Source organism: Corvus moneduloides, chromosome 3, assembly GCF_009650955.1.
Source record: "Corvus moneduloides isolate bCorMon1 chromosome 3, bCorMon1.pri, whole genome shotgun sequence".
Lineage (NCBI taxonomy): Eukaryota > Metazoa > Chordata > Aves > Passeriformes > Corvidae > Corvus > Corvus moneduloides.
Window position 1 is genome coordinate 119758660 of NC_045478.1, and position 25566 is coordinate 119784225.

The 25566-nt window shown below is 40.0% G+C and overlaps 2 protein-coding genes across 5 annotated transcripts in view; one reads left to right on the forward strand and one right to left on the reverse strand.

The window, feature by feature from the left end:
• The first annotated feature begins 1892 nt into the window (after positions 1-1892).
• On the forward strand, positions 1893-23682 carry FANCL (FA complementation group L). The gene is made up of 14 exons (XM_032103781.1): positions 1893-2026; positions 3766-3824; positions 4818-4878; positions 5638-5694; positions 7294-7391; positions 10856-10952; positions 13569-13637; positions 19073-19223; positions 20947-21030; positions 21147-21192; positions 21282-21363; positions 22142-22258; positions 22552-22623; positions 23011-23682. The coding sequence occupies exons 1-14, from the start codon at positions 1934-1936 to the stop codon at positions 23044-23046; spliced, it is 1122 nt and encodes a 373-aa protein (XP_031959672.1). The 5' UTR covers positions 1893-1933; the 3' UTR covers positions 23047-23682.
• Positions 22847-25566, reverse strand: part of VRK2 (VRK serine/threonine kinase 2) — a 37395-nt gene continuing 34675 nt past the window's right edge. For 2 of the 4 annotated variants that reach the window (XM_032103776.1, XM_032103777.1), the window contains exons 13-14: positions 25166-25342; positions 22847-23346 (exon numbers count right to left, since the gene is read on the reverse strand). In XM_032103776.1, the coding sequence (XP_031959667.1) occupies positions 23107-23346; positions 25166-25342 (417 nt within the window). In that variant the 3' untranslated portion in view covers positions 22847-23106. Of the gene's footprint in view, positions 23347-24390; positions 24486-25165; positions 25343-25566 lie in introns of all 4 variants that reach the window. The other 2 variants (XM_032103779.1, XM_032103778.1) reach the window with 2 other exon arrangements.

Sequence of the window (25566 nt, forward strand, 5' to 3'; positions counted from 1 at the left end):
TCAAGAGGAGAAATGTTTGGTCAAAATTAAATTAATAGATAACATGAGGGATACAAATTACTATGAAGCATTGGATTAACTGCTCGTGGTGAGCCATGCTGGGTAGTGAAAGGCACAGGAACAGCTTCAGGGGGGCAAGCTATGGAGGGGCTGAACATGGTGTTATTTAAAACCTGTTCCTCCATATATTTCGAAAATGTTTCTTGCATTGCTAACAATCTTGCATTGTCCAAGGTTTTCTGGAGCAGAAAAGGGTGAGCGAAGCAACATTCTTGCAGAGAACCGAATCTGTCTTTCTCAGGTACATTGATAGTTTGCTGGAAGTCTGGGAATCACTAGTGACATTCCAAGGTATAAAAAAACGTTTAACAGTGGTGAGAATATATACTTAGTAGCACATATTCCTGAAAATCTTATGATGAGTTTACATGTCAAATCTTGGGATTCTCACCTATCTATTGCCTCCTAGTGCATTGTATATTATATTTCCAACAGCCTCTACAACAATATAAATCTGCAAAGGGTTTGACTGCTTTTGACTCTTCTATTTCCACACAATCCCCGTGTATAGCTCTCCCAAGCTAAGGGAACAGGATTTAGCTGCAGGTGTAAACATTTGTACTGTTTTCTTCATTTCTTTCAACCCACCTCCTGTCTCACAGGTATAGTTGCTTGTGCCACACACCTCCAAGGTGACTGCAGTGAGTCACCTATCTCTTCATAAAACTGTATTTTCTTCCTCAAATATATCTAATTAGGCAAAAAGCTGTGTTTTCTTTCTTAAACATGCCTATTTGGGTAGAAATTGAGTCTTGCATGATGCTCAGCCTCAGCGATATGCAAAGTTTTAATGCCTTCTGAAACATATGCAAAAAGCCCCCAAGCTTGAAGTTTCTCTCCTGCTGCTTTCCCACATACTGCGGCTGTCAGGTTCTGGCAGCAACCCGCCCAGAAAAGAGAGGAAGGTTTTATCCCAACACCTGTGTGAGAGGGCAGGAGGGCTTTCATGACCCTAAAAGCGTTATAGCAGGAACTTTTCTAGTGACTCCTAGAAAAGAATGCATAAATCGAGTAACCCTGGGCCCGGGTGGCAAGAAAATCTCCATGACACAGTCAGCTGAGCCTTACTTAATAGTTATCCTTACTTAATAGCTAGTCCTTACTCAATCCAGTCCCCTCACGACGTGCTGAAGAGCAAGGAAACCCCGTTTCTGCTCTAGAGAAGCCGTGCTCCTTCAGCGCTCTGGAAAAGCCGCTCCCCAAAGTAGAGGGAGCCCCTCCTTGCTGTGGAGAAGCCAGGGCTGCTCCTTGGGATTCTGGAAGCTGCTCCTCCAGAGCTCTGGAAGCCGCGGGGCGTCTCCCTCAGAGTTTCCCGCCTTCGAGACGCGCGCGCCTCCCCCGAGGGTGCGCATCCCTCAGCGCGGTGCGCTCCTCCCCTCAGGTGTTCTCCTCTCCATAGGTGCGCTTCCCTCAGTGGCACGCACCTCACCCCTCAGGTGCGTTCCTCCCCTCAGGTGAGCTTCCCCCTCCTCGAGTGTACTCCCTTCAGCGACACAACCCTCACCTCAGGTGTGCTCCCCTCATCGACACAACCCTCACCTCAGGTGTGCTCCCCTCAACGACACAACCCTCCCCTCAGGTGCTCTCCCCTCCCCACACGTGTGCTCCCCCCTCACGTGTGCTCCTCTGCTTGGGTGCGCTCCCCTCAGCGACACAACCCTCCTCTCAGGTGTACTCTCCCCTCAGGTGTGGTCCTCTCCTCGAGTGCGCTTCTCTCGGGCGCGCTTCTCCCCTCAGGTGCGCGCCCGCCTCAGCGTCGCGCGCCGCCCCTCACGAGCCCGCCTCTCCCGCCCTTCCCCTCAGGCGCGTGCGCCGCCCGCCGGCGGGGGCGGGGCTTCGCGTTCGAACTGCGGCGGCGGCGCCGGGCGGGAACATGGCGGGAGCGCGGGGTCTGCTGCGGCACTGCCCGCTGCTGCTGCCTCAGGACCGCCACGGCACCGCCTACGAGGGCTTTGTCACCGCCCAGGTACCGCGGCCCGGGCGTCGTTTGGCCGGCGGACCTTACTCCGAGGCGGAGGGGGGGGGGGGGGGGATGCTTCCCGCCCTGCAGGGTCTGGGGAGGGACCGCTTCCCGCTGTGCCGCGGCTGGGTCTGAGGGGGAAGCGCTTCCCGCCTTGCCGGGGTTCCTGACTCAGCCACCGGGAATGTGAATTAGGGAATGCCGTTTCCCTGCTCTGAGGGATCCCGCCGCCGTCCCGCGGGTTTGCCCAAGGAATGGCTTCCTGCTAACTTCTGGGCTGGGTTAGTTGTGCTGGCAAAAGTGGTTTGGGGGCAAGGTTGAATGTGCCCGCGTTCGTGGCCTGTGGTAAAAGTTGACATAAATGACTGATGGTGGGTGTGTCCTTCCATTTAGTTGTGAAGCTTCAGCTGAAGCGGCTGCATCGTCCCTCGGGATGAGGAAGGCGCGGTGCAGGGGGCAGAACATCGCCTGAGGCGATGCTCCCAACCCAGCTTTGCCATCGCTGACACTGTGCAGCTGTGGCTCTTTAAAATATCACATACATAGAGCTCTGAACGGGTGTATTCTAATCTAGAAATAGCGTGGGACTTTATTCTGCTAAGTAGAAGGCAAAAGACATGGGCTGTGTCCACTAGCTTTGTCAAAAATGTAGTTGACATTGAGATTGAAAGGGACTAGGTTGCTTTAGACCATTTGCAATTGGGTTGTGAATATCTCCATGCATGGAGAGTGTGCAACCTCTTAGATGGCCTGTTCCATTCTCTGACCCCCCTTCACTATTAATGAGGGGTTTTTTCATTCCGTTTAGGTGGTATTTCCTGTATTTCTGTCAGATCGGGCTGTACTTTTTATAGTCCTTCCCTGATCCTTTTCTCTAGACTAAACAGTCCCAGCTTCCTCAGACTCTCCTGGCATGAGAGATGCTTTGAGCTCTTGATCACCTTCAGAGCTCCTCCCTGGACTAACTCCAGTATGTCCATGCCTTGCTTGTGCTGGGGACCAGTGCTGCCTACTTCAAGGTGTGCTGAGCTGGGATGGGGTCTGGAATAAAAGCTTTAAGATAAGTTATCTGCCCCGTTTGCTTCACGGCTTCACAGACTTTCTTCATTTCAGTTCTATTTTGATCATCTCATAAGAAAGTAGAAGGAGGACCTCAGTAAGGGCTGAAAATACAAGTAGGTGGGATTTTGAAGCTGCCCCATGTGGATTGCACTAACAGGAAAAAAAATTCAATTTATATACTTGGGACTGTTTTTGTTTACAGTTGGTAAAACTCTGCTGAAATGTGCTGTGGATTAGTGCCCAAGGTTCTTTTTAGTGTAGTTACTTTGATGATAAGCGTCTGTTTTGACTTCTACTGGAGTTAAAGACAGACTTTCTTGTGCAGTAGCATGACTTGGATTAAATTATGTGTTTTAGTCTTGTCCAGATTTGGATAATGTTTATTTTTCTCCTGAAAGGTGTTATGTTTTCTTTATGAAATGTGATGTATGGAAGAGTTTTTACTGAATATTGTGAATTAAAGGTCAAGAGTATTTCAACTTCAGAATTAAGATCAACATTATTTGTACCTGTCACTGATGCTGCTTTTTATCCCTAAGGAAAGAGATTCTGAATAATATTCCTGAAAGACAGAAAAGACAAAGTTTCTTTCTTAGTAGCCGATCTGATGGGGAACCATTCCCACAAGTGTCTTAATATTTTTATTTTCTGATTCGCCTATTAACTAAATACTTCTTTTCAAGGGTAGAGACTTCCACATCAGGATACTGGTACCGGTGGATTTTCAACTGAAAAATGCAAGGTAAGAGAGTTTTATGACAGCAATTTCTGAGTCTGATGTAGCAAAGTTTGTTTTGATAAAAGCAATAATGGATATGAAAATGAATTATTGGGGTTTTTTTTTTCAATATCAGTGTTACTAATTAATTCTCACTGGTTTTAGCTTAACCTTGCAACAAAATTGCACAGCATCAGTGTTAATAAATGCTGACAATAAGCATTGCCTATATCAAAATATTTTGTTGTTAATTAACTTTGAAACATGTTGTAATTAATTGGTTGTATTTATATATATGAAGCAATGTACTTGGGAAAATATTATATTTTTTATATAATTTATAGATCATTTATATGTCACCATTTGGGAAACAGAAAATTCAGTGCAAAGTTGTAAATTTAGGCAATTATGTACTTGATGGTTAACCGAGCTTTTTAACTTCATTTTCTGTTCGCTGTTTCTGTGTAGTAATTTGTATTACCCAACTTTTCTTTGAAAGCTCTTTTCTTATTCCTGTATTTATCCCAGCAATCTGTGGGAAGTGGGGTGAAAGGGGCTAATCCACATATGTGGATGAGCCTTTAACTTTGTGTTCCATAATTCTGCCTAGGCCAGCCCACCCCAAACTGGGAGCAGATGTGATATTCCATAGCTTTATTACATTCTGGGTTGGGTAATTAAAACTGCATTACAGGTAACTTTGACATTTTCAGGTTATCACTTTTAAATATTAGTGAATTTTATGAAGTCACACTTGCTCGCAAGAGTTATGTTGTTGTTTTCAGCACAGAGCAGGCTTTTTGCAGGTAAATGCTTAATTTTTAATGGGCTTCAGCATAGTGACATTTGGAAGTTTTAAGTAACTTTGAACATGGAACTCAAAGAAGTTTTGAAGTACTGTTTCCTTCCTTTGTTTTTTTCCAAGAAAAGCTGTTGTGCTTTTGCTGTAGAAGGCTTTCTGCTGTCTTTTAAAAATCATGTACTGGGCATTTAAAACTTGTACAAAACACTGTCTAGGATAGAGTGCAGCTGGCATCTGAAGAAGATCCTGCACGGATATCGGCACATTTTAAAGCAGGTATACAAGTTTAAAACCACTTATTTTAATATTGTTACTAAACATTCTTAAATCTTTGTTCATGATTCTGAAAAGCTTGTGCTCATACACCTGTTCTTAAAGGGTTAAAGAACCCTCCTTTCATTGTAGCCAAGATTTATTTTTAAATGCCTGAGGTTTTACAAGTAAATATAATGAGAAATGGATAGAATTTAGTAAATAATTATTTTTATTCAGCCTTTATTCTTTTTTTGGAGATCAGGCTAGAACAATTTTTAATAAATGACTGATGACATTTTACTGGAATTTTTCTTTACTCTCTCAATTGGAAACAGATTTTGCCTTTTCTTTTAGCATATTTACTTTTTTAAAAGTTGTTCATAATGCAAAGAAGAGAATTCACATTAATTCTTGAGAGACTTAGTTCATTCTTGGGATCTAAATTGTATCTCAGTATCCAAAGGAAGCTTTGGAGTGAGGATACAGCAGCCTTAGAATACTTTGTTTCTAAGGAGGGGTCTTTGCCACATGTGTTGGTTGAGACACTGTATCTCATGGACCGGATTCATAAATATATAAATGAGTGATGTCATGTGGTGTGACCGAGGGGATGGTTCCTTATCAGTAAAGTTTCCTGGGAGTTCTCTTCTGTAATTGAAAAGTATATACACTTGGTCTTTTTAATGTTTGGTTTGACAATACAATACCAGAAAAACACTTGAACTGAACCACCAGAAGTTATGAGTTACAGAAGATTAACTAATCCTGTCTTTCCTTCAGAGGCTGCACAGCTGCCCAGATCTTGTCAGCTTTATGGTGGAGCTGAAAACTGTTTTGGTGAGTGGCAGAATATATGTGTGGCACATGGGATGTTCTCAGAGCTTTGGGTTTCACTTTCAGTTTTTTACAGGTTACTGTTCCATAGATTTATGGCTGGGGTTTTTTAAGAAAAGCTGATTTTGAATGTATGCTGTTCATGTAATAGCTGCATAAATATTCTTTAGGATTTTAAGTGACTGTTTCTCCGGAAGTTGGAGTGCTGCAAAAATTTAAGATCCCAGCAAGGAATCTCAGTGTAGAGCCATCCTCTTTACAGTGATTTTCTTGGAATTCCTGTTATTGTCCAGATGCTAAAGCAGGCTTGTAATCATACAAAGGGTTGCAGAGTCAGTGGATTGCTGAAGGTGCTTTCACCTGTCTGACAATTTGACAAATAAAAGCAGAAAGCTTTTTTTTCCCTAATAGTTCAGAGGCTGCTGTTTATTCTTCTTTTAAAAGTTTTTCAAGTCTGGGGTTGAAGAGTAGCAAACCCTTTAAAAAACTTGAAACTGGCAATTCTTATCTCTTAGTAAGACATTGTTCTATGAGCATTCTTGCTGATGAATACTTCACCCAACCTACTTAACTCTAGGAATAAAACACAGGAAGTATTCTTCAGAACAACAGCAGAAGTTCCTCCTGGTATTACACTGCTGCTCTGCTATGCTTGGAATAGGCCTGAATAAGAATATCTGTTTTGGAATATTGCACAATAGTTATTTCAATCTATTTGCCTACATACACAGGCACTCAGAAAATGAGAATGCAGTGAGTGTCTAATTCATTCAAAATAGCAAAATAGTGATCCTCAGTTAGTGCAGAGAGTGAAAACACAGAAGGTGGTGTGGGAGAACTGGGCAGAAATGATTGTTAAACTTGTCTTATTATAGATTATATTTTCCCATAAATTTATATTTTATTTTAAATTATTAATACTTTTATTCTAAATGTCATAAATTTATGTGTTCTGTAAGCATAATTTTAGCTTAAATGCACTTTTAAAGAACGTGTAGCACAACGCAACTGAAACACATGGTTTGGGCTTATTTTTCACAGTAACATTAACTTCTTGATAAAAACTTCTTTTTGAGACGTTACTACATGCTTGATGAGTGTCTGTACCAAAACTTGCTCTAAGGGATCATGTGATGTTACAACTGAGAAATGGATTTTGTTTTTTGATTGCTATATAAAGTTTATATATATATAAAATATGGGAGATTTCATAGATGTGTTGTCTTTGTGGCAGTGGAGCCCAGGAGACAGCTGTGGGCTTAATAGAACCTTCTTTTGAAATGTTCTTTCAGTCAAGATGCTTGACTTCAAATTTATTAGCTGAAAAAGAGGCACATTTGATATTTGCATCTGAAGACTCCGTTGTCAACATCTGTGGGGTTTTTTTAAATTGCAGATGTTTTCATTACCAGTATCTGAAGTAATTTACCAAACAGCTTCTTTGTCTGCTTTAGCTGGAGGCTATAACAAAACAAATGCAGTGTACAGTTAATTTTACATAAGCTTAATATTTTCAAATGAATTGCAAAAAATCACATGGCTAAATAGATGCAAAAATATTGAAATTGCTCTTAACGATGTTTTTAATGTTCTTTTAAACAGGAAATTGCTTTAAAGAACACACAAGACCTGCACATACCACGGCCTCCAGAATACTACTCCTGTCTTGTCAGAGATCTAGAAATACTGGGCTGGAATAAGTATGATTATTTTAGTTCTTAACAAACATCGTCTTTAGAATATCTGTTCCTCTTTTGTATTTGTGAGTTGAACATATCAAATGTACTTGTTCTGTTCATTTACCCTATTCAGAAACTGATTTTGCTTTGTTTTTAAATTAAAAGAACCCAACAAACCTGTGTCAACTGAAGGGATATTTTCTGTCTCAAATAACTGAGCTGAAAGGTGATACACTACTAAGCTTTGTACAGCTGGTTGTGACTATTCCTATAGATTATGGTTGATCATTGTGTACCTTTATGCTTTCAAAAAACATTTCATACTTTTTCAGAATTAGAATAATAATTTTTAAAGAACCTGCTGTTTACAGCACAAGGATCTTCTTACAGGAATTTAATATTTAGTCCACAGAAAAGTAAATCTACCCAAAAAAAATGCATGAGTGGAGGGGAGATTTGGAAAACTCTCAATCCAAACCTTTAGCAAATGTGTATTTTGTTAAATGAAATATAGAAGCCTTAGGTGTAAGAACAGTTTTGAGTTTTCCACCTGATTTCTATATATATGAACGACATGTGATTAACATTAAGTGGGAATTTGCTTTGAAGGCCCACTTTTATTTTAAGATTTAAAACACCCTTGTGAAACCAGCTGAAGTTTTTGTCAGTGGTTGCCGTTGTTAATATGTAATTGGGCCATACTCTATTTAAATTTCACAGGCTCACATCTCAGAATATTAGTTAAAATTTCTTAAACACGTGGGAAACAAATTTCCAATTATGCTTGCTCTCCCAAAATGGATAAAAAACAAAACACCAACCAAACAAAACAAACAAAAAAACTCCAAACCCCCAAAATCTTGAAAAAGGTTTGGGGAAGTCATTCATTAATCAAAGGACTATGCTGCACATAGGAAAAATCACATCGGGTTTACTCTGACTTGGAAGGAGAATAACCTAGATAGGCAATTTGAAGTCCCTTAGCGAGTCACACCTCTGATTTTAGAGTGCTTTTAACACTAAAGGGACTCTCTAAGAAAGCCTCTTAACTGAGACTGATTTTGAGTTATAGGTGATGCTTCTTTGCGTGTCAGTGAAGAACCTCCTGCAATGATGCTGAAAGGCAGAACTCCCTTGGTTTGGTGCTGGCAGTGAGGAGCCATCACTGCTCAGGCCTTGAGCAGCCTCCAGCTTTATTTAGCAGGATTTTTCTTAGGAAAACCCCTTGTTTGTTGTGTACCCCAGATTTACTCGTTTCTAGCAGGTTTGGGGTCATGCTGGAAGCTGACTGCACCCAAATCCTACTGAAAAATGGAAGGATATGGGTGGGAAAGAGAGATACACCTGCAGGAGTAAAGTTACAGGAAAGGCTCTTCTAATACTATCTCTTAATCAAGCTGGTTGATTCAGTGACAGTGTCTTGGGAAGGCAAATTATCATCTATAAAACACATGTAGGACTCTTATCACCCTCATGAGGATTCATAAAGGCTGCCAGTATCTCTTAAGTCCGTGGTCTTTCAAATCTCAAAGCTCTTCTGCTTGATATTTTCCCATTTTTTTCATAGAAAGTATCTTCTCCTCTTGCCTTCTCCATTTCCAGAGAATCCTGCCTGGGCCTGTGCTCTCAGTCATTTGTGTGTCATGCTGGACTTCAGAGATTTTCCTAAGGCTTTCCATCTTTATGCTGATTCCGTTTTTTTGTTGTGGTGATAAAATGATGGAGCCTACAGAGGAATAAAAGTCTGTAGAAGTGAAATATCACCTACAATTCCTTATGTGTTTATACAAATATGTGATTTTAAACTAAAATAATCCATACTTTTCTTATAAATCAAGATTGAAGTGGTCCAAACAAAGTGAATGTCAGAACAGGTAATTTAAGATCCCAGACACCTTGGCAGCATTCCTTTAGTTTTTCTGTTCTCCTTTGGTATGGAACCTCCCAGCATAGTGCTGCAGGCACCAGTTGTGCTTTGGTGTGGACACTGCTGCATGTTTCACTGCAGTATCCATGCAGTGCCTTAGCTGCTGCTCTAGGAATTCCCCAGCCCAGGAAGCAGTAGATGGAGGGGTGGTATAGAGGTAGTTTCTCACCTTTACAAAACTGACACATTTTTGAGGTAAAGTTGGAGCAAAGCAGGAGTAATGATTTTTTTTCCCCCAATTAGAGGAGGAATGCTCTAATTCTTTCTAAGTATATCAAGTTTAATGGACTTCAGTTGAATTATACTTTCATCAAGACTTGTCTTTCTTTCAGCTGTTGTGGAGAAATACTCCCAGAAATCTGCAGGTCTCTTTAATGTTGCATTAATCAGCATTAAACATGAAATAATCTCTCTCTCTCCCTTCTTACTACCCCTATCTGTATTTTTCAGTTCCCTCATATTGAGGCTATTTCATTTATGTAGGTAATTTTCTTTTTTTCACTTCCTTCCTAGGGATGTGCCACCCTTTGGTGTACATCTACTTTTTCTTCCAAAAGCCTCTACAACTCTGTTGCCAGTTTCACTTGAGAGAACCACGTGACTTTTTCTAGTATGTAATGGTTTAAAAAAATAAATGTTACTTAGGCCAGCAAGCAGATGCTCTCTCTGAACTCTGTTAGGCCTTTCCATCAGTCTGGGTGATAAGTCGTGCAATTATCTTGGACTGCTTTTTATCTTTACACAGGAATGACATAGTAAAAATGCCAAAATATCCACATGCCCGGTTTACTGGTAAATATATGGGGAAGTTTGAACCTTTTTGGCGATTGTTGAAGCTACTAAGCAAAATCCATCTTTAGAGAACAGTATATTTTACAATTGTATCCATCTTCATTGTGGTGGGAGGCATGCACCAGTGCCATCTTAAGCTAAGAGGCAGTGATTATGTCAGAAGTTTTAAAACTTATTCACATTTAGTATGTGCTTTCTGCTTGCTCAGGTGCATGAATACAGTGTAAAACTGTCATGAAATGGAGGCAAATCATCATAAATAACTCATTTTGTACCTGTTTGGGTACTATTTTCTGCAGAAAATCAATTTCAGAATATGAACCAATATGCACTGAATTTCCCACAATAATAGTATTGATAATAAAAGAGAACTTCATTGAAGAGAAAAGCAAATCAAGAGCATAAAAGTCTCATAGAGTAAGAAAGTGCAGAAATGGATCAAAGATTTGACAGGAAGTTTAATGTGTACATAAGTAGAGGCTGACAGGAACATGCTGTGTGTGTCAAAGGTTCCAGTGATGGAAAACTGCAACACGGTGCTCACTGACCACAGCGTGAGCCCTGACACACGTTGTAAATAACCCAGAGATATATGACTGCATTAAGCACTAGGCTGGTGTATTAACAGCAGTAAATCTGGAGCAGCAGAAATGCTTGGCATATAGGACTTCCTCTGATTAATATTTGTAACAGACTAATCAGAGTATTGCAAACCTTTCAATCTGCACTTCTTGCAGGGCTCTAAGAGTTTTCTTTTCTCTTCCAGAGTGGCCTATGTGGACACTGGGCTGACCACAGTCAGGTTAAAAGCTGAAGACTCGTGTGGTCGACAGCATCTCATCACTCTCAAGTTAAATGCAAAGGTAAATTGATGTGGGACAAAATACCTTGAGGCTTCCTTGAAATAAAACAAATTTTCTTAATTCGTTAGGATTTTAGAGTGTTGTTTTGTTTGCTGCTACGTCTGTTCTGCAAGGTAATAGGGCAGTTAAAAAAATTTTTTGGAGAGTTTTCAGACTAACTATATTTAAAATTAATACTGGATTATGGTTATCTGTAAGATGCAACTCTGCACCACATGAAAAACACTTTGATATTGCACTCATTTTACTGGATTACAGACAAAGCCATCTGGGAGACTTTCCTTCATTATCACTCTGTCCAGAGACTGTGCATAGAACAAGAATTAGAGGATGTTGGGTTGGTTATTAACAAGTCTTACTGTTAAAGTCAGAGATGTAGAGATTTATGAAAAACTGAAGTCAGTCAGAAAAATTATTTCTTTTTAGTCTAAATAAATGTCTAATTTTGACAGTACTTGCAAATCAAACCCATGGCATTTGCAGAAACAGAAAAATTTTAATTCTTCCTGGTACTTATCACTGAACTCAAATTGCAATGTTTCTTCATAGAATGTCTCGTTTCAAGGCATAAATCTCTCATCAGAGACTGTGGATATCCAGGCTGTGTGGTGACAATTGCATGGCAATAACTGTTGTCTTCAGAAAATCAGTCGAGGGAGAAAGGGATCTAAAAGTGTCTGAGTGTTGTTGTTTGGGACTATCTGTGGTCCATCATTTGGAGTTATAATCTTGAAAGCATGAGGCGTTGGCACAGTATTGTAAGATTAAATCCCACCTTCACAGGCATCCTATATTCCTTTAGAAACCAGGAGCTTTCTAGTCTTACATAACATGAACAAGCTTTACCTTTGAGGGGGAAAAGGAGGGGAAGAATACTGTTTGGGAATGAGTTGCTCAAGTGGATTTTAAAAAGAGTAAAACTGTTCTATGTGCAGCGAGTAATGAGTGCATAATTAATTTGCTAGTCAGTCCATTATTAAATACACTGATGGAAAAAATCCATCAGGAAGTACAATTATGGTCTATTTAATGTGCAAGGAGAGGAACCAGGTTGTGTTGTTTATAAGGGATAAATACAATACTTTGTATGACACCAGAAATTACATGCAGCCTGTTGCCCTAAGGTTTTCTTGCTCTTAGGACAACAGAAGTAAAGCATTTTAACTGTTTGAAAGTATAAAAATGCAGAAAAAATTACAGTGCAATATTCATTTTTCCCAAGCAGCTCCCATGGTCAAACAATGACGCTTGTGCATTGGCTGGTTCTGTTCAGCCTTAACTTTGCATTGTCCTGAGGGAATGGAGATTCCAATTTTCTGTCCTTGTACAAACTTGTGTGGTTTTCTTAAAGCAATAAAATAGCTGAATATTCCTCATAGCAGAAGAAAGCACCATCTAACAACAAAAGATGTACAAAATTAAAAGATGAGATTATCAGTCTTGTCTGATTTAACAAGTAATCATCTTTTTTTCTTTTTTTTCATTTTGTTTTCAACTGTTTGTTATGATGAAGGATCAATTGCTTGTCCTTTTTAAGCCATGTCTGGCATTTAAACTTGCCAGACAAAATTTGTGTGTGAAACATTGTTTTGGTGACATGGGGATTTGATTTGCCTTCATACACGCAGCCACTACATTTGGAAAGACTTGGCTGAAGTATTTTTTGGGAAGGCATTTCTTTTGATAACCTGCTTTAATAAAAGTGTGTTTATTTTTGTTATGCTGTTTCTTTGATTGAGATCAGTGCAGGAGCATTTCAGACCCCAAGGCTTCAAATAGGCCACTGCAAGGATTTGCCTGTTGTGTAGTAATTAAGACACTTTGGTAATTATCTGAATGATCTGGCAAGGGGTATGAAAATGCTTTCTCTAGATAAAGTTAGCTGCATGCTCAGAAAACCAACATAAATGTTGTATTTAATAATTGCTTAAATGGTCCTCAAGAATAATAGGATGATTTCTGACATACACTTTTGATTGTAACTGTAATAACTGAAGGTGTCATGGAGTTAGAAAACCTTTTATAGCTTCATTTTTTTTTAATACAGCCCTTTTAAAAATTTTTCTTATTGATGTCTCTTAATTTGGAATGAGGGTTTGTTTTAATTTTGGGTCTATGTTCACTCATCTCTTTCTAAATAGTTCTGTACTCTAGATTACTTTCAGTTTCAAAGCACAAAATGTTGCCAATCAAAACAAATAGTTTCACTCAAATGAAAATTAGCTCTTGACTCATGGAAAGGTTGTTTGATTTTTAAACTTTGCTATCCAGTATGTGTAATTGAGGAGAAATTTTTAAAAAATATTTCATGCTTTGTGTCTTACGGTTTCTTTAATGTGCCTCTGTGACCACTGAACACAGAAAATTGTGATTCTCCTGCCTTTACTAAATACTGATATAGAAAACATTTACATGTAGCTTTCTTCTTTAAATGATAATTAACACTCATAACTATTCCTGAAAATGCTTTACATACTGTTTCCTCTCAGAGCCAAGTTCTCAAGATGCTTGAAGTGCTCATATTTTGTTATTAAATTTGGCAGCTGAGTATCAGTCTGACTTTAAATCACTAAGAAAAAAAACCCAGAAAAACTGTATTTCCTTTCCCTCCCTCAGTATCCTACAGAACCACCAGATTGCCTTGTGGATTTTCCTGTTCCTTTTGCTGTTTCCTGGATGCCACAGGTAACTGCTGGACTAGGCAGCTTTTTTTAATAAAAAATACATATGCAGTGGAGGGGTGGAAACAAGGGGTTTGGTTTGCTTTTTAACTCCAGCTTTTCTCCCTGTGTGCATTTTATTTCTGTATGTGCTCATGAAAATGTAATAACACTGAACTCCATATTCCTTATTATAGTACCTTAAATATCTTCCTTGCCATGAGATGTTCCTTGCATGCTGTGCTTGTACTGGTTGAGTTTTTTCTAAGTTGTTTACATGACTGAAAATTCTCTAGGAGTTATGGTGGAAAAGTGAAAATGAAACGAAATGTATAAAAAATTATTGTCTTCTAGAAAAGAAACACCCTTTCAAGTTGACAGACACTGAAAAAAGGAGTTGGTTATCCTATAGAGTTTCCCCCAGTTTCTTATCCTATAGAGTATTCATAACTTAATAAAACTTTTCCAGTTATAATCCATACAGGAAAGTATTTAATGAAATTCAGATTTCTTAGTTTAACTGATATTGCTACTGTAAAGAACCACATTGTCTCTTGTTGGTCTCTCACATTATTTCATATACCTTTCTTCCTGAATACAGCATGTGTGCTTTTTAAAATGAATTTAAATATGACCACTTAGATACAAGTTAATTTGAAGTATATGTAGCAAATAATTGATATTTAATTTCTTTTGAATCAGGAAAATAGATTTTGCATAAATGATTGCTTCTGGTATTTCTCTCATAAAGGTTTCTACCCAGCAATAAATACTAAATTTACATAGGGAACGTGGCTGGGAGGTTGCAGCAGGATGAGTTTAAGCTGGGCATATAATTTTTCTGCAGAGCTCAAGGTTCTGTGTGTCACCTCAGATACTCTAATATTGAGAGGGAATAACTGCAAGAATCAACCACTGCAAATGAAAAATGTATTTATTTATGTAATTTTTAGGTTTTGATTTTCTGGTGTGGTTTGGAACAGTTTAAATAAATGTTTTTCCCTTAAATTCTGCTGGAGTCCCTACACTCTGGCCGGGATTTCAAGTGCTGTTTCCAACCTCAAACTTAATACATACTTTCAACAGTGTTTTATTAGTTTTACAGCCTTGCAATTCTTGTTGCCTCAAATTAACAACATTTCAAACATCCCTGACAGTGACTGCTTCTCTGTGTTTACTGATAGTAATTTTAAAGATGGACTTGTGTTTTAATAAAACGTTCTGGAAAAACAAGACATGGAGCAGCCTTCGACAAGTTAAAAATGGGGGTGGATATACTGATATTGGCACTACATCCAAGGAAAAATCCACTGTTAAAAATACAACACTCTGATGCTTAAAATCTTTTTACAGTTAGAATTACCTGGGGCCTGTTTGAAAACATGAACAAAAGGTGTTTGTGTGTAACTGAAGAGCCGCTTTTGAAATCGTGAGACACTAACTCCAGCTGCAGAGAGCCTGCTCTAATCCTGAACCAAATACCAGCAGACAGAAATGCTTTAGCCATACAGTAGCTTTTGCAAATTGACCTTGTGTGCGTGGGTGACATGAACCCAACACTTGTGGGGACAAATGGCTTTGGTAATTGTGTAAATTGTGTTTATTTTCCAAATGCGTGGAAATCACTGCGGCGAGCAGCCCTCACACCGTGATAAAATATGGATTAAACTTAAATAATGCTGCAGCACCACTGGTAGCAGAATTCAGCAGGTACTCAAGTGCATGAAAATTTTGGTTCCTAAAAGGGAAAAAGAGCATGCTGGACCTCTTCTCTAGTGAAACAACATGATGTTTTGGTACCAATTGGTCTTAAACTTTTAATATTACCTCTTTAAAGTATAAATTGACAAGGCTTAACTAAATTGGTGCAATGGCACCATTAGAATATAAACTCCTATGAGAGAAAACATAAATAGATTGCAGGTAATTGATTTTTCTTTCCCACCCCGTGTGTGCTGCTGCCTATTTCAGGCTCATGGATTTTAAACTTGAGGGGTTGTTGGGTTTTTTTTCCCTTCTTCTTTTTTTTTTTTTTTTCCCTTCCGTATAATAATAGACACGGCTTTATGGCATCCATATTAAAAATGGGTAATTTTCCTTATGGTCCCTGTCTTCCTGCTGGGTTGATAATGTTTTGATGTATTTTTCTTTTGCTCTGATGAGAGGTCTGCTGCTGCTGCTCTGACATATTCATTTGGATGAATAATTATAACTTGCACAATGTCAAGCTGAAGATGGTGGGGTTTTGTGCGTCATGACAAGCCCAGTAGCCAGTGCAGGTGTCTCACAGCATGAGCAGCAACAGCCAGTGGATTCTGGCTCAGAGGAGACGTTTTAGAGTAGTAAGAAATCAGCACCAAGGGCAATGCTGCTGCTGCTGCTCCTGTTCTAAGTGCCAAATAAATGCAGAGTGCTTCTCAATGACAAGTGCAAGAACATCTACTTATTTCTGTTATAGCCTTTTTCTAAAGAACCAGATAAATGTGCTGTCTCCAATTTTAGCACATGCTGTAAGTGCAGTTCTGCAGAATCAGGGTGTCTCACATCAGGGTAAGGTTTCCATACTGACCACTGCCCACCTGGCTGGCTACATGAAGGTCATGAGAGTGGAAATTAATGACTAATGAGGTCGTGCAGCAGCCGGCAAGGAAACAGGAATGCAAGGTGCAGAAGGTGGAGTGGTGGGAATGAGATTATTTTTCAGTTATTTAGATGAAAACACAATAAAAAGCATCGTAATTGTGCTTCTTTCTTGGCAAAGGAACTTCACAGACACCAGCTGTAAATACAGAAAATGGAGATGGTTGGCAAGACACTTTATAAAGATTTCAGTCTTGTGTCTTGGCTTAATTTCTGTTAAGGAGAGGGGAATCGTTAAACTACTGCTGATGAGAAACTGTTTCCAAACAAATCTAAGGAATCATAAATTCTTTAGGTGACCCCTTTTCTGTTTGATGAGTGTTTGCTTTATTAAATTGTATTTTATTTATGAATTCATGAAGGGCAAGAAGGTAATGGCATCTCTAGTTTAGGCTATTTCACCTTTCCTACTGGGGGCTTTGCAGGTGTTTTAATTTTGGATAAGCAAAGTTTGTGTTAGGAAGAATTTTAGCCAAAAAATCTCAGAATAAAGATTTTATTTTTATCTTGGTTTGAAAAATGATTTGCAGTAAATTTTTCTGTATTTACCTTAATTAGAATGTTTACTGCCATTTGATCACTATTTAGTTCATCCAGGATTTGGAGCAGATGCTTGAAATTTGGCAGAACAGCCATATAGGTTACAGCACTTCTTAGAAGTTCCTGAAAGGCTTCATTGGTTTTTTGGCAGGCACAGGCTTGAGATTTTCTCTTTATTCTTCCCGGCCTCTGTGGCTCTAGAAGTAAGAATCAAGAGTAGAGTGACATTTTTTCCCATTCCTTCTTATTCCTTTGATTGGAGGAAATGGTGTATGGGCAATAAGGCTGGACTTGGGAGAATGTTTGAATTGAAGGAAGAAAGGTATTGGCATGAGGAGGTCCCGATGATGAGGTGGAGATGAGGGTGCAGAGGATAGAAATGGAAATAAAAAGGTTGAGAAACCACATGAGACTTCCCTGGCAGAAGAGAAGGCGTGTTCCCCTTGGAGACAGGGAGGTCCAGAGTATCTGATTTTCCTGGGACAAAGCCAGTGGTGTAAATGGATGAGGGATCCATGGAGTCTGTTAACACAGAGTTGACATCGGGGCCACCGTTTCTGGGGACCCATCAGAGCCAGTGTGTTTCTAGAGGATGGAGGAACCAGTTTGGCTTTGTGAGTGCTTTTAGAGTTGGGGTGAGCAGCACTGATAGTCTGAAAGATGAAATTCTTATTTTCCAAAGACGTTTGACATATTTCACACAAATTCTAACTCCTTTGTGCAAGGGGAACCATGAAAAAGAGTTTGTGCTGTTTGACATAATCAACAATGGTCTTGGTCTGATTTAGACCAAAGAAAAGTGTGATCTCAGGCTGTTCTAAAAGTGCTGGGCAGTGACCAAAAATTAGTTGGTCAATCTAATAAAAAGGAATCTTGAAGTTTTCATGGTTTGCATGACAAGCAGGTGATGTATTTAAATCGCTATAGATGCATTTATGTATATAGCAGGAGACAGCTGGCAACATCAGTGAAGCATGCAAATAAGATCAAATGAACAGTGTATAAAAAAAAAGATTTAACTACCTTTTTAAGGAACATCATTGAAAAATTACAATTAGTATTAAAATTAATTGGATTTTAAAACTTATCTGTGGGTTATAATCCCTTGATGTTTCTTTTTTCTAGTGAAACCCTTTGAATTCCCAGAAGATAAAGATAAAAATGATTATTAGAGGATTTATCTGTATGTGATACAGAAAAATGTAAAAAAATCAAAATGGAAAGCAACTGTTGCAAGTACCAGAAAATTATGCTATTAATTTAAGTGTCATCAGAGCACAAAAGATCACATTTCAGGACTGTGTGAAAATTATTAAAATACTGGAAATAATAGTACTTAAGATGAAGATACTATACTCTAAGATGTGGTTAAGTGACTGACACTATTATATCACTTCAGGTATTATAAAAGTAACAAAATGCTTTTAAAGATAATAAGCGTTACATTTTGAGATTGGCAGAATTCACACTTCTCTGCTTAGGTGCTTTCCTACTTTAATATAATTTAACAACAGCAGGAAAAAATGTAGCATTTTATTTCCAAGCTACGCCGTTTCTTCCTAAAATACACATGCACAAAATATAAAAAGTGATTACATAGAAAAATTCTATTTCTTCATCTGAGAATGCTCAGATAATTTGTTGCTCTTTGTCCAGGTGAGAAAGGAAGAATATAATTACTGTGGATTAAAGGAAACTATTCCTTCTGTATTTTGTTTAATTCATAGAAGAATACCTGTCTGAGAACAGAACATTTAATTTGCTTCTTCTTTTGGACCTCAGGAGATCCGAAATCTGTCCCTCTCTGGGCATCTGCACCTGCAAAGAGTTCCCTTGACCACCAAGTGTTTTCTGCTCTTGCAGAAGTCTTTTCCTGGGGAAATAGTGACTTCTTTTTGCCCACTGATGATTTCAAAAGATTTCTTTTGCATTGCTGTCCTGTATATTGTCCTGTCCAATGAAAGATATTTCTGATTCTGTGTAATCCACTCTCAAATATTGAAATCCCCCACGTGTAATCCTCTGCTTATTAGATGGTTTCTCCTTCTCTTGCCTTATATACAGGGCTTGAACACTGATCTTAAGCACCTGTTTTTGTACTGCTTAATTTTGAGATAATGATGATGATGTTAGGTGCTATTCCATGGTTTTTGCTATCATGATACACTGGGACACACACATGGATTTTAACACTCCTTAAATGAAAAATTGTTTTTTAATTATTCTCTTGGGCCATTGGTGGAAACTCTTATATAATCTGTTTAAATGTCTTCTTTTTAGAACTCCTTAATAGACATTTACAATCAGTTCCTGGCAGCACTGGAGTCGCTGAAGGAATTCTGGGATGCCCTGGATGAAATTGATGGGAAGACATGGGTGCTTGAGCCAGAAAATCCCACACGGAGTGCTACAACCAGAAGAATTGCAATAGGTAGGAAAAGCTTTAGAGGGATACAGTGGATTTGAGAAGTAAAACTCCAGGAGCTGTTTTGTTTTCCTTGTCTCATCAGAAGATGCTTCTTTGAGTTTGGGAAAGGAAAGGCAGCACTTAAAGACACAACTCTTCTTTTGGGTTGTAAAAAAATAACTTTCCACAGAATACTGATCCTGTTTGGGAAATTCATTACAACTTTCTGGTGTCAGATAAATGAAAATTTCTGCAGGAAAACCTTGTGTGTTTGTAAATTATGAACATGGAACTGTCAACAGCTGAGCACTTGCATGGTAACTCGAAAAATCAGTATTTGTAAAAAATCAGCTTAGGTGAAGCCCTTACCTCAGTCACAAAATCCAGATTTTTAAACTTTAGATTCATCCTATCCTGGAGGGGAAGGAATATTACAGTGCAGTCCAAAGGGAGAAGAGGGGGTTAAAGAAGGCAAGTGGGAAGGACAAAGAAATAAAAGAGAGGAAATGAGGCCTCCCTGTTAACCACCTGAAAATGTACCTCAGTTTATATGCTCATGTCTGGCATTTTAAGGTCTTAATATACATAGGGTAAGGAATTTTGTAATGGTATGTATAAGATAAGAAGTTGGAATTGCCACTGTCAGAGGCTGGAAATGGTGGGGGGATGTTATCTTTGTCAGAAATGTGCTGATTTTTAGCTGAAGTCCACATCACCAATAGCAAATTGTAGAAATGTGAGCACACAGAGTGAACCTACATTGTCCATGACAGCTGTGGAGGGAGGGAGGGAAGGAGAAAGGGAGGAAGGAGCTGGAGGGGAGCTACTCCATGGGAGTGGAGGGAAGGACAGGAAAAGTTCAGCAAGTGGCTGGAATGAGGTGGGTCAGACACCACTTTGTGTGCTGTCAGGGGGGCTTTGTCCTGGTCCTGCTGCCCTTTGTCACAGGCCAAGGAAAAGGGAAGAAAAGCCTCCCAATGAGCCTTGGAGCAGCTGAGCAGAGGCAGGATAGGGCTTTGAGCCCTTTGTTGTCTGGCACAGAGGACCTTCAGCTACCACTGAACTTTGATTTCATTCATTCCCACCTCTTCCAGGAGGGAAAGCCTAACACAAGCTTTAGCTACAGAAAAGGTTGGGCTTCGCCTGGGCTTGTTCAGAAGAGACTTTGCTGTGAGCTCTTGGAGCTGGATCCAGAGCACCACTGAGCTGCTTCCCCCTGAGGAACTGAGCCCTTCCAGGGATGGTGGGGTGTCTTGCAAAACCAAATGTTTGCTGTTTCAAAAATACAGCATTGTCGTCTCAGGCCTGCAGTTTGCTGGGGAGGGGACTGACTTCTGCTGCTTAGTATTGGGTTTGGGCTTCTCTTTTTGACTATAAAGATGAATTAGTAAGTTACACGTCTACTACCTTTAAAGTTTCACCAAGATTTTGGATGGATTTTGTCATCTAGCTTGAGTTGATTAGGTTTATTTCTGAATAAGTGTTAACCTTAAGACAAGTCTAAAAGAAATGCAAGCCTGGCAGGTTTTTTTAATCAGTTGCTATTTTTAATTACAGTCTGTGGAAATGTAAATATTTAATATATACTGATATTTTGTACAATCATTTGGATACCTCCAAACTTTGTTATTATTTATCCCACTGAAACCCAGCCAGAATTAGCCAATTTAAAACTGCTTTTAAAAATGGTTCCTTTTCCAAATCCTTGACTGCAAAGCTTCCCCATGGCCTTGCTTTCTCCTTGCAGGGAACAATGTCTCAGTGAACGTAGAGGTAGATCCTCGCCATCCAAACATGCTGCCAGAGTGTTATTTCCTTGGAGCAGATCACGGTAAGGCAGCAAATTCCACTTGTCTCTCATCTGGACTCAGATCTCCCATCCAATCCCTACCTGAAACCTGGGAGGTTCACTGGGGTGATGCCATGATTCCTGTCTGTTGTTTGCAGCAGTGAACCCGCTGAGAACTAAACTCAACAACAACATGCACTTGTGGTGAGTGTCTCCAGTAAAGCAGGCTGGAAACCCAAATGGTGTTTGCCATTCCCGCTGTGGACTTTTCTCTCCCCCTCTCCCATCCGCAGGGATCCGGAAATCAGTTTGTTACGAAACTTGAGAGAGCTCCTAGAAATTGATTTTCCATCTCGTGCCGTGTTGGAAAAAAGCGTAAGTTAGTTTTGGTTAATGATCAGTTGTTATTGCTGAACAAGGAACATTTAAATGGTCACTTTCTAAGAGCCAGGGACAATTAGAGACTTAGAAGAGAGGTGATTGGATTAATACATTGTCACAAGGACTTCTGAACTTCAAGCAACAGTTGTCAGAGCTTGTTAACCTTTGCTTAGAGGTGCACACTTCCCTGTGGCCTTCATAGCAGTGAGGCCATTAATAACAGGCTCCACTTTAAAAGGAAAAGAGGAAGTTCCAGAGTAGCTAATGAGATGTGGAAACTCCAAACATTCTGTTATGGATGTTGATGACTTCAGTTCTAATTAGGTAGAGCTGCTTGGAGGGGACAAGAGGCCATCCCAATACTGGTGCATTTCAAACAAACTGGGAATTAATTTTTGACAATGCTGTAACACTGGATTACAAGCTTTGCTTTCACTCGTGAAGCTTCTAAATTAAGATCTGACTGAGGGTTTGTGTTTAATGTCAAATCATTATTAACCACTATGATTTGTCATTAACAAAAAGTTGCCAAAAGTATGAAAATGTTTGTTGAATGAGATGTAGTTCAGTGAGGGGGTGAAATATAACCCAGTCAAGTCTTGCACACCTGGAACCCAGTGTCACTCTATGCCATTATGGCCTAAACAGATAGGTATTAAAGGCAAAAAATAGTAATTCCAGCTAACAAAAACTGCAAAAGCAAAGACACAGGTGAACCTGTTTGTGTGTTAGCAGCCCATCCCTTCCTTTCAGCTGTGCTGTTGTGTTCCAGGACTTTGCCAAGGACTGTGGCATCTGCTACGCTTATCGGCTTGATGGCAGCACACCCGACCAAGTGTGCGACGATCCTCACTGCGGGCAGCCCTTCCACCAGGCCTGTCTCTATGAGGTAAAGTGACCAGCAGGACAAACTGCTCATTAGCTGGCACATTCTGGAAAACAAGCACTGTCCACTTAAATTCTGGAAAGAAGCAAGCACCTGTAAGGAACATTATGGCAGTCACTCTGCTTCAGCTTGTCCTGACACCCCCAATTCCTACATGAGCTCTCTGGGAAACGGATCCACCCTCTTACTTTCAGTGTACCCTGTCAGGTGTTCATCAGCTGAACTCTGATTGATAGGTGGTTCTTGAATTGGATATGAAACCAATGTGACTTTTAACCCATTTCATTGTGTTGCAGTGGCTACAAGGCCTTCCTACCAGCAGACAGAGTTTTAATGTCATCTTTGGTGAATGTCCCTATTGTAATAAGGTAAGGAAATCCAATGAGTAGGATTAAATTAGAGTGAAGAAGGCAAAGCTGGTAACAATGCCTTTTCCAAAATAGAATTGGTGGCTACTAACTTCTCATTAACCTGCTGGAGTAAACTGTAAATTCCTCTGCATTTAATGCATCAGTGTTTAACTAAAGGTTTTCTGACACAATATAAAGACAGTCCCACACTCGTGCCAGAGTAAATAAAGATCACACTCCATTGTATTTAACAATACTTTTTTAATGGTGCTGTAACAAAAGGTTCGGCTAAAAAAAACTCCAACAAAAATAATCCAAAAGAGAATCCGTAACTATAGAGTGCAGATGAGAACTTGTCTGTACAAGGTATGTACTGACAGGATTATTCAAAACTTCTTTTTCAAGCCCCTGACACTGAAATCTTCAATGAAGAAGCTCTAGGAAAAAACTGCATAGTGGGAACACCAGTGCACTCCCACTGAAGACACGGGAGCAGCAACATCAAAGCCAATACAAGGACAGTACAATGAGCAGCAGAAGCACCAGAACAGCTGCAGTGTAGGGGTAGGTTTCATCAGCAAATGCCAGCCTAAACACAACAGCGAGAGAGGGACGAGTGGTGTCAGCACCAGCCGGGGATGCTGCTGGAGGAACTGCAGTTACAAGGTGATTGTGTTTCTTTCTGCATTCTGAGAGTATTCTGTAGGGGTCAAATGGTGGCAGCTCTCTTGCAGTGTCTTCCTGCAGGGGAAAAAAAAGCTGTAATTATAAAGCTAGTATTAAGTGAGATGTGAATCAAAAAAATGAAGATGCCATTGAGGTATTTAAGTTATCCTAGAGAAAGCAATACAATTCTTATGGAGGCTTACCTCTGGAATATGCATGCATATGGCTATTGTATGGTAAGTGTGTAACATAAGACACAGTTAAACGCCTCCTAAAGAGACCTACCTATATATACTATTGAAATCTACAGCTAAAATTCTTATCTTTGACTTGTTTCCAACAAAGTTGAATATATTCAGTCTTTCCCATGTTCCTGCTAATAAAGGTTTGTCCTGGACACTCAAGACATGATTTTAAGTGTGAATTTGCTGGTTTGATTTCTATAAGTTCTGCCTTTTTTTTCAGTGAAGCTGAACTTCTCCTGCCCATCACAGGGAACATAAACTGATAGAGTGGGGCTTGTTCTGGCTGGCCAGGGGCGCCTGGGCTGTTTTACATCTCCAGCAGCAATGCTGTCCTTGGCCAGCCTCCACCTCTGAAAGGATCCCCAAACACCACCATCCCACTTCTCACTTAGCCAAGACTTAAGAATCTTTTCCACTGTCCCTTAGAACCAGGGACAGCTCTGGTTTCCTACAGAGCTTTCCATTACCAAGCTCCTAAATTATGTGAGAGGAATTCTGCAAAATGAAGCTAAGAGAACCCTGCCTTTTTTCCTTCTCCAGTTTCTCACTTGAATGGCTTAAATGTTGCCTGACACCCATTTAAAGTCCCTCCTATTGTGCAGAATATTCAGTGAGTACCACGGAATGGTTCTACATAGAGACAGCACGTTTAATCCTACTGGAATAGCAGCTTTTCCATTAGAAAAACTAAATCCAAACACAAATATAATCTAAACACCAGCCCAGTGATTGGTCCCTTTTCTGCAAAAACTCCACCATTTGAGGACTAGGAAGTAACACTGGAGTGTTTTCCTGTTCAAAAGTTGTGTTTGACTTGTCAGACTCCATCTCCCCTGCTGGCAGCCAAAACATCTCCCAGGATGGTTCTGCTCACCACTGTCCTGCCTGGTGCTCTCAGGTACAGCTGTGCTTTTGCTGCTTCCCTCTCCCAGCTTGTACCGGAGTCTCCAGGCAGTGATGATCAGACTGCTTGAAGCAAAGAATTTTGGATTAATCATAAAGCTACCTTAAAAGTTGCATTTTTGTGCTCATTAGAAACTGTCCTCATTTAACCAAGTTATTTGTTTCTATGAAAGAAAACCAGGGTGCAATCTCCTCACTAAAATACACCAAAGCTCCAGAGAACAGGAGCACAGGGTGATCACCGCCAGGGATGTGGTGCTGCATTACTTGTACTAAAGCTGATTCATTTTTTCATTTTTTTTTCCTGTACAGTTGAAGAGTAAGACTGAAACTATTCATTCAGCCCTTTTATGCACTAAATTACCAATAATAGTCAAGGTGAGTTTGTTAACTGCTAAAATCCTCTGATGTAAAACTCTGAAGTTTTCCACTACACAGAGAAGGAAACTCCTGAACTTACTTTCTACCATGCAAACAGCAGGGTCCACAAAGGGATATGAGTTGGGAAATCACAATCTGCATCCAAGTGCAGGGCTTTGCTCTGCAGCTGCACTGCACACTGCAGTGGCAGCAGGCCAATAGTACAGGCAATTACCCACAAACCTTTAGTGTTCGCGGCGAACACCGAGTTTGCATACACATCGTTGAGGCTTTCTTGGAGGGGTTTTTGGAACTCTTCTTAGAAAAGCTGATCTTTCCTTCTCAAGGCACTTGTGACTGTTCTGTGGTAACACCAAACCCCTCACCTTTTTTGGGTGCTCAGGCTCCTGACGAGTAGTGTAAAATCTAAGTGGCTTCTCTTCCACCTGGAATTGTTGGTGTGTTCCCCGAGTGTGGGGCCTGCTCAGGCAGCTGGAATGCTCCTCGTGGTCCCTGTTTGCCTTCTGCTGCACTGGTTTTGGGGAAGGCCTGGGCAAGGGAGCCTGTTGAGGTAAGACAGTAACTGTGTGCTGAAAGGAATCCAGTACGTTCAACTTATTCCAGATCCTGATCTGGCACTTGGAGGCGCCAGGTTTGGGGCAGATCAGGCCCTCCTGGCACTTATCCCCTGGGCCCTCAAGTTCCTGTTTGGAATACTGGAAACCAGCAAGCATCTGCCAGCTCCTGGAGTTTGTGACAGAGCCCTTGGCTCTTTTCCAGCCCTATT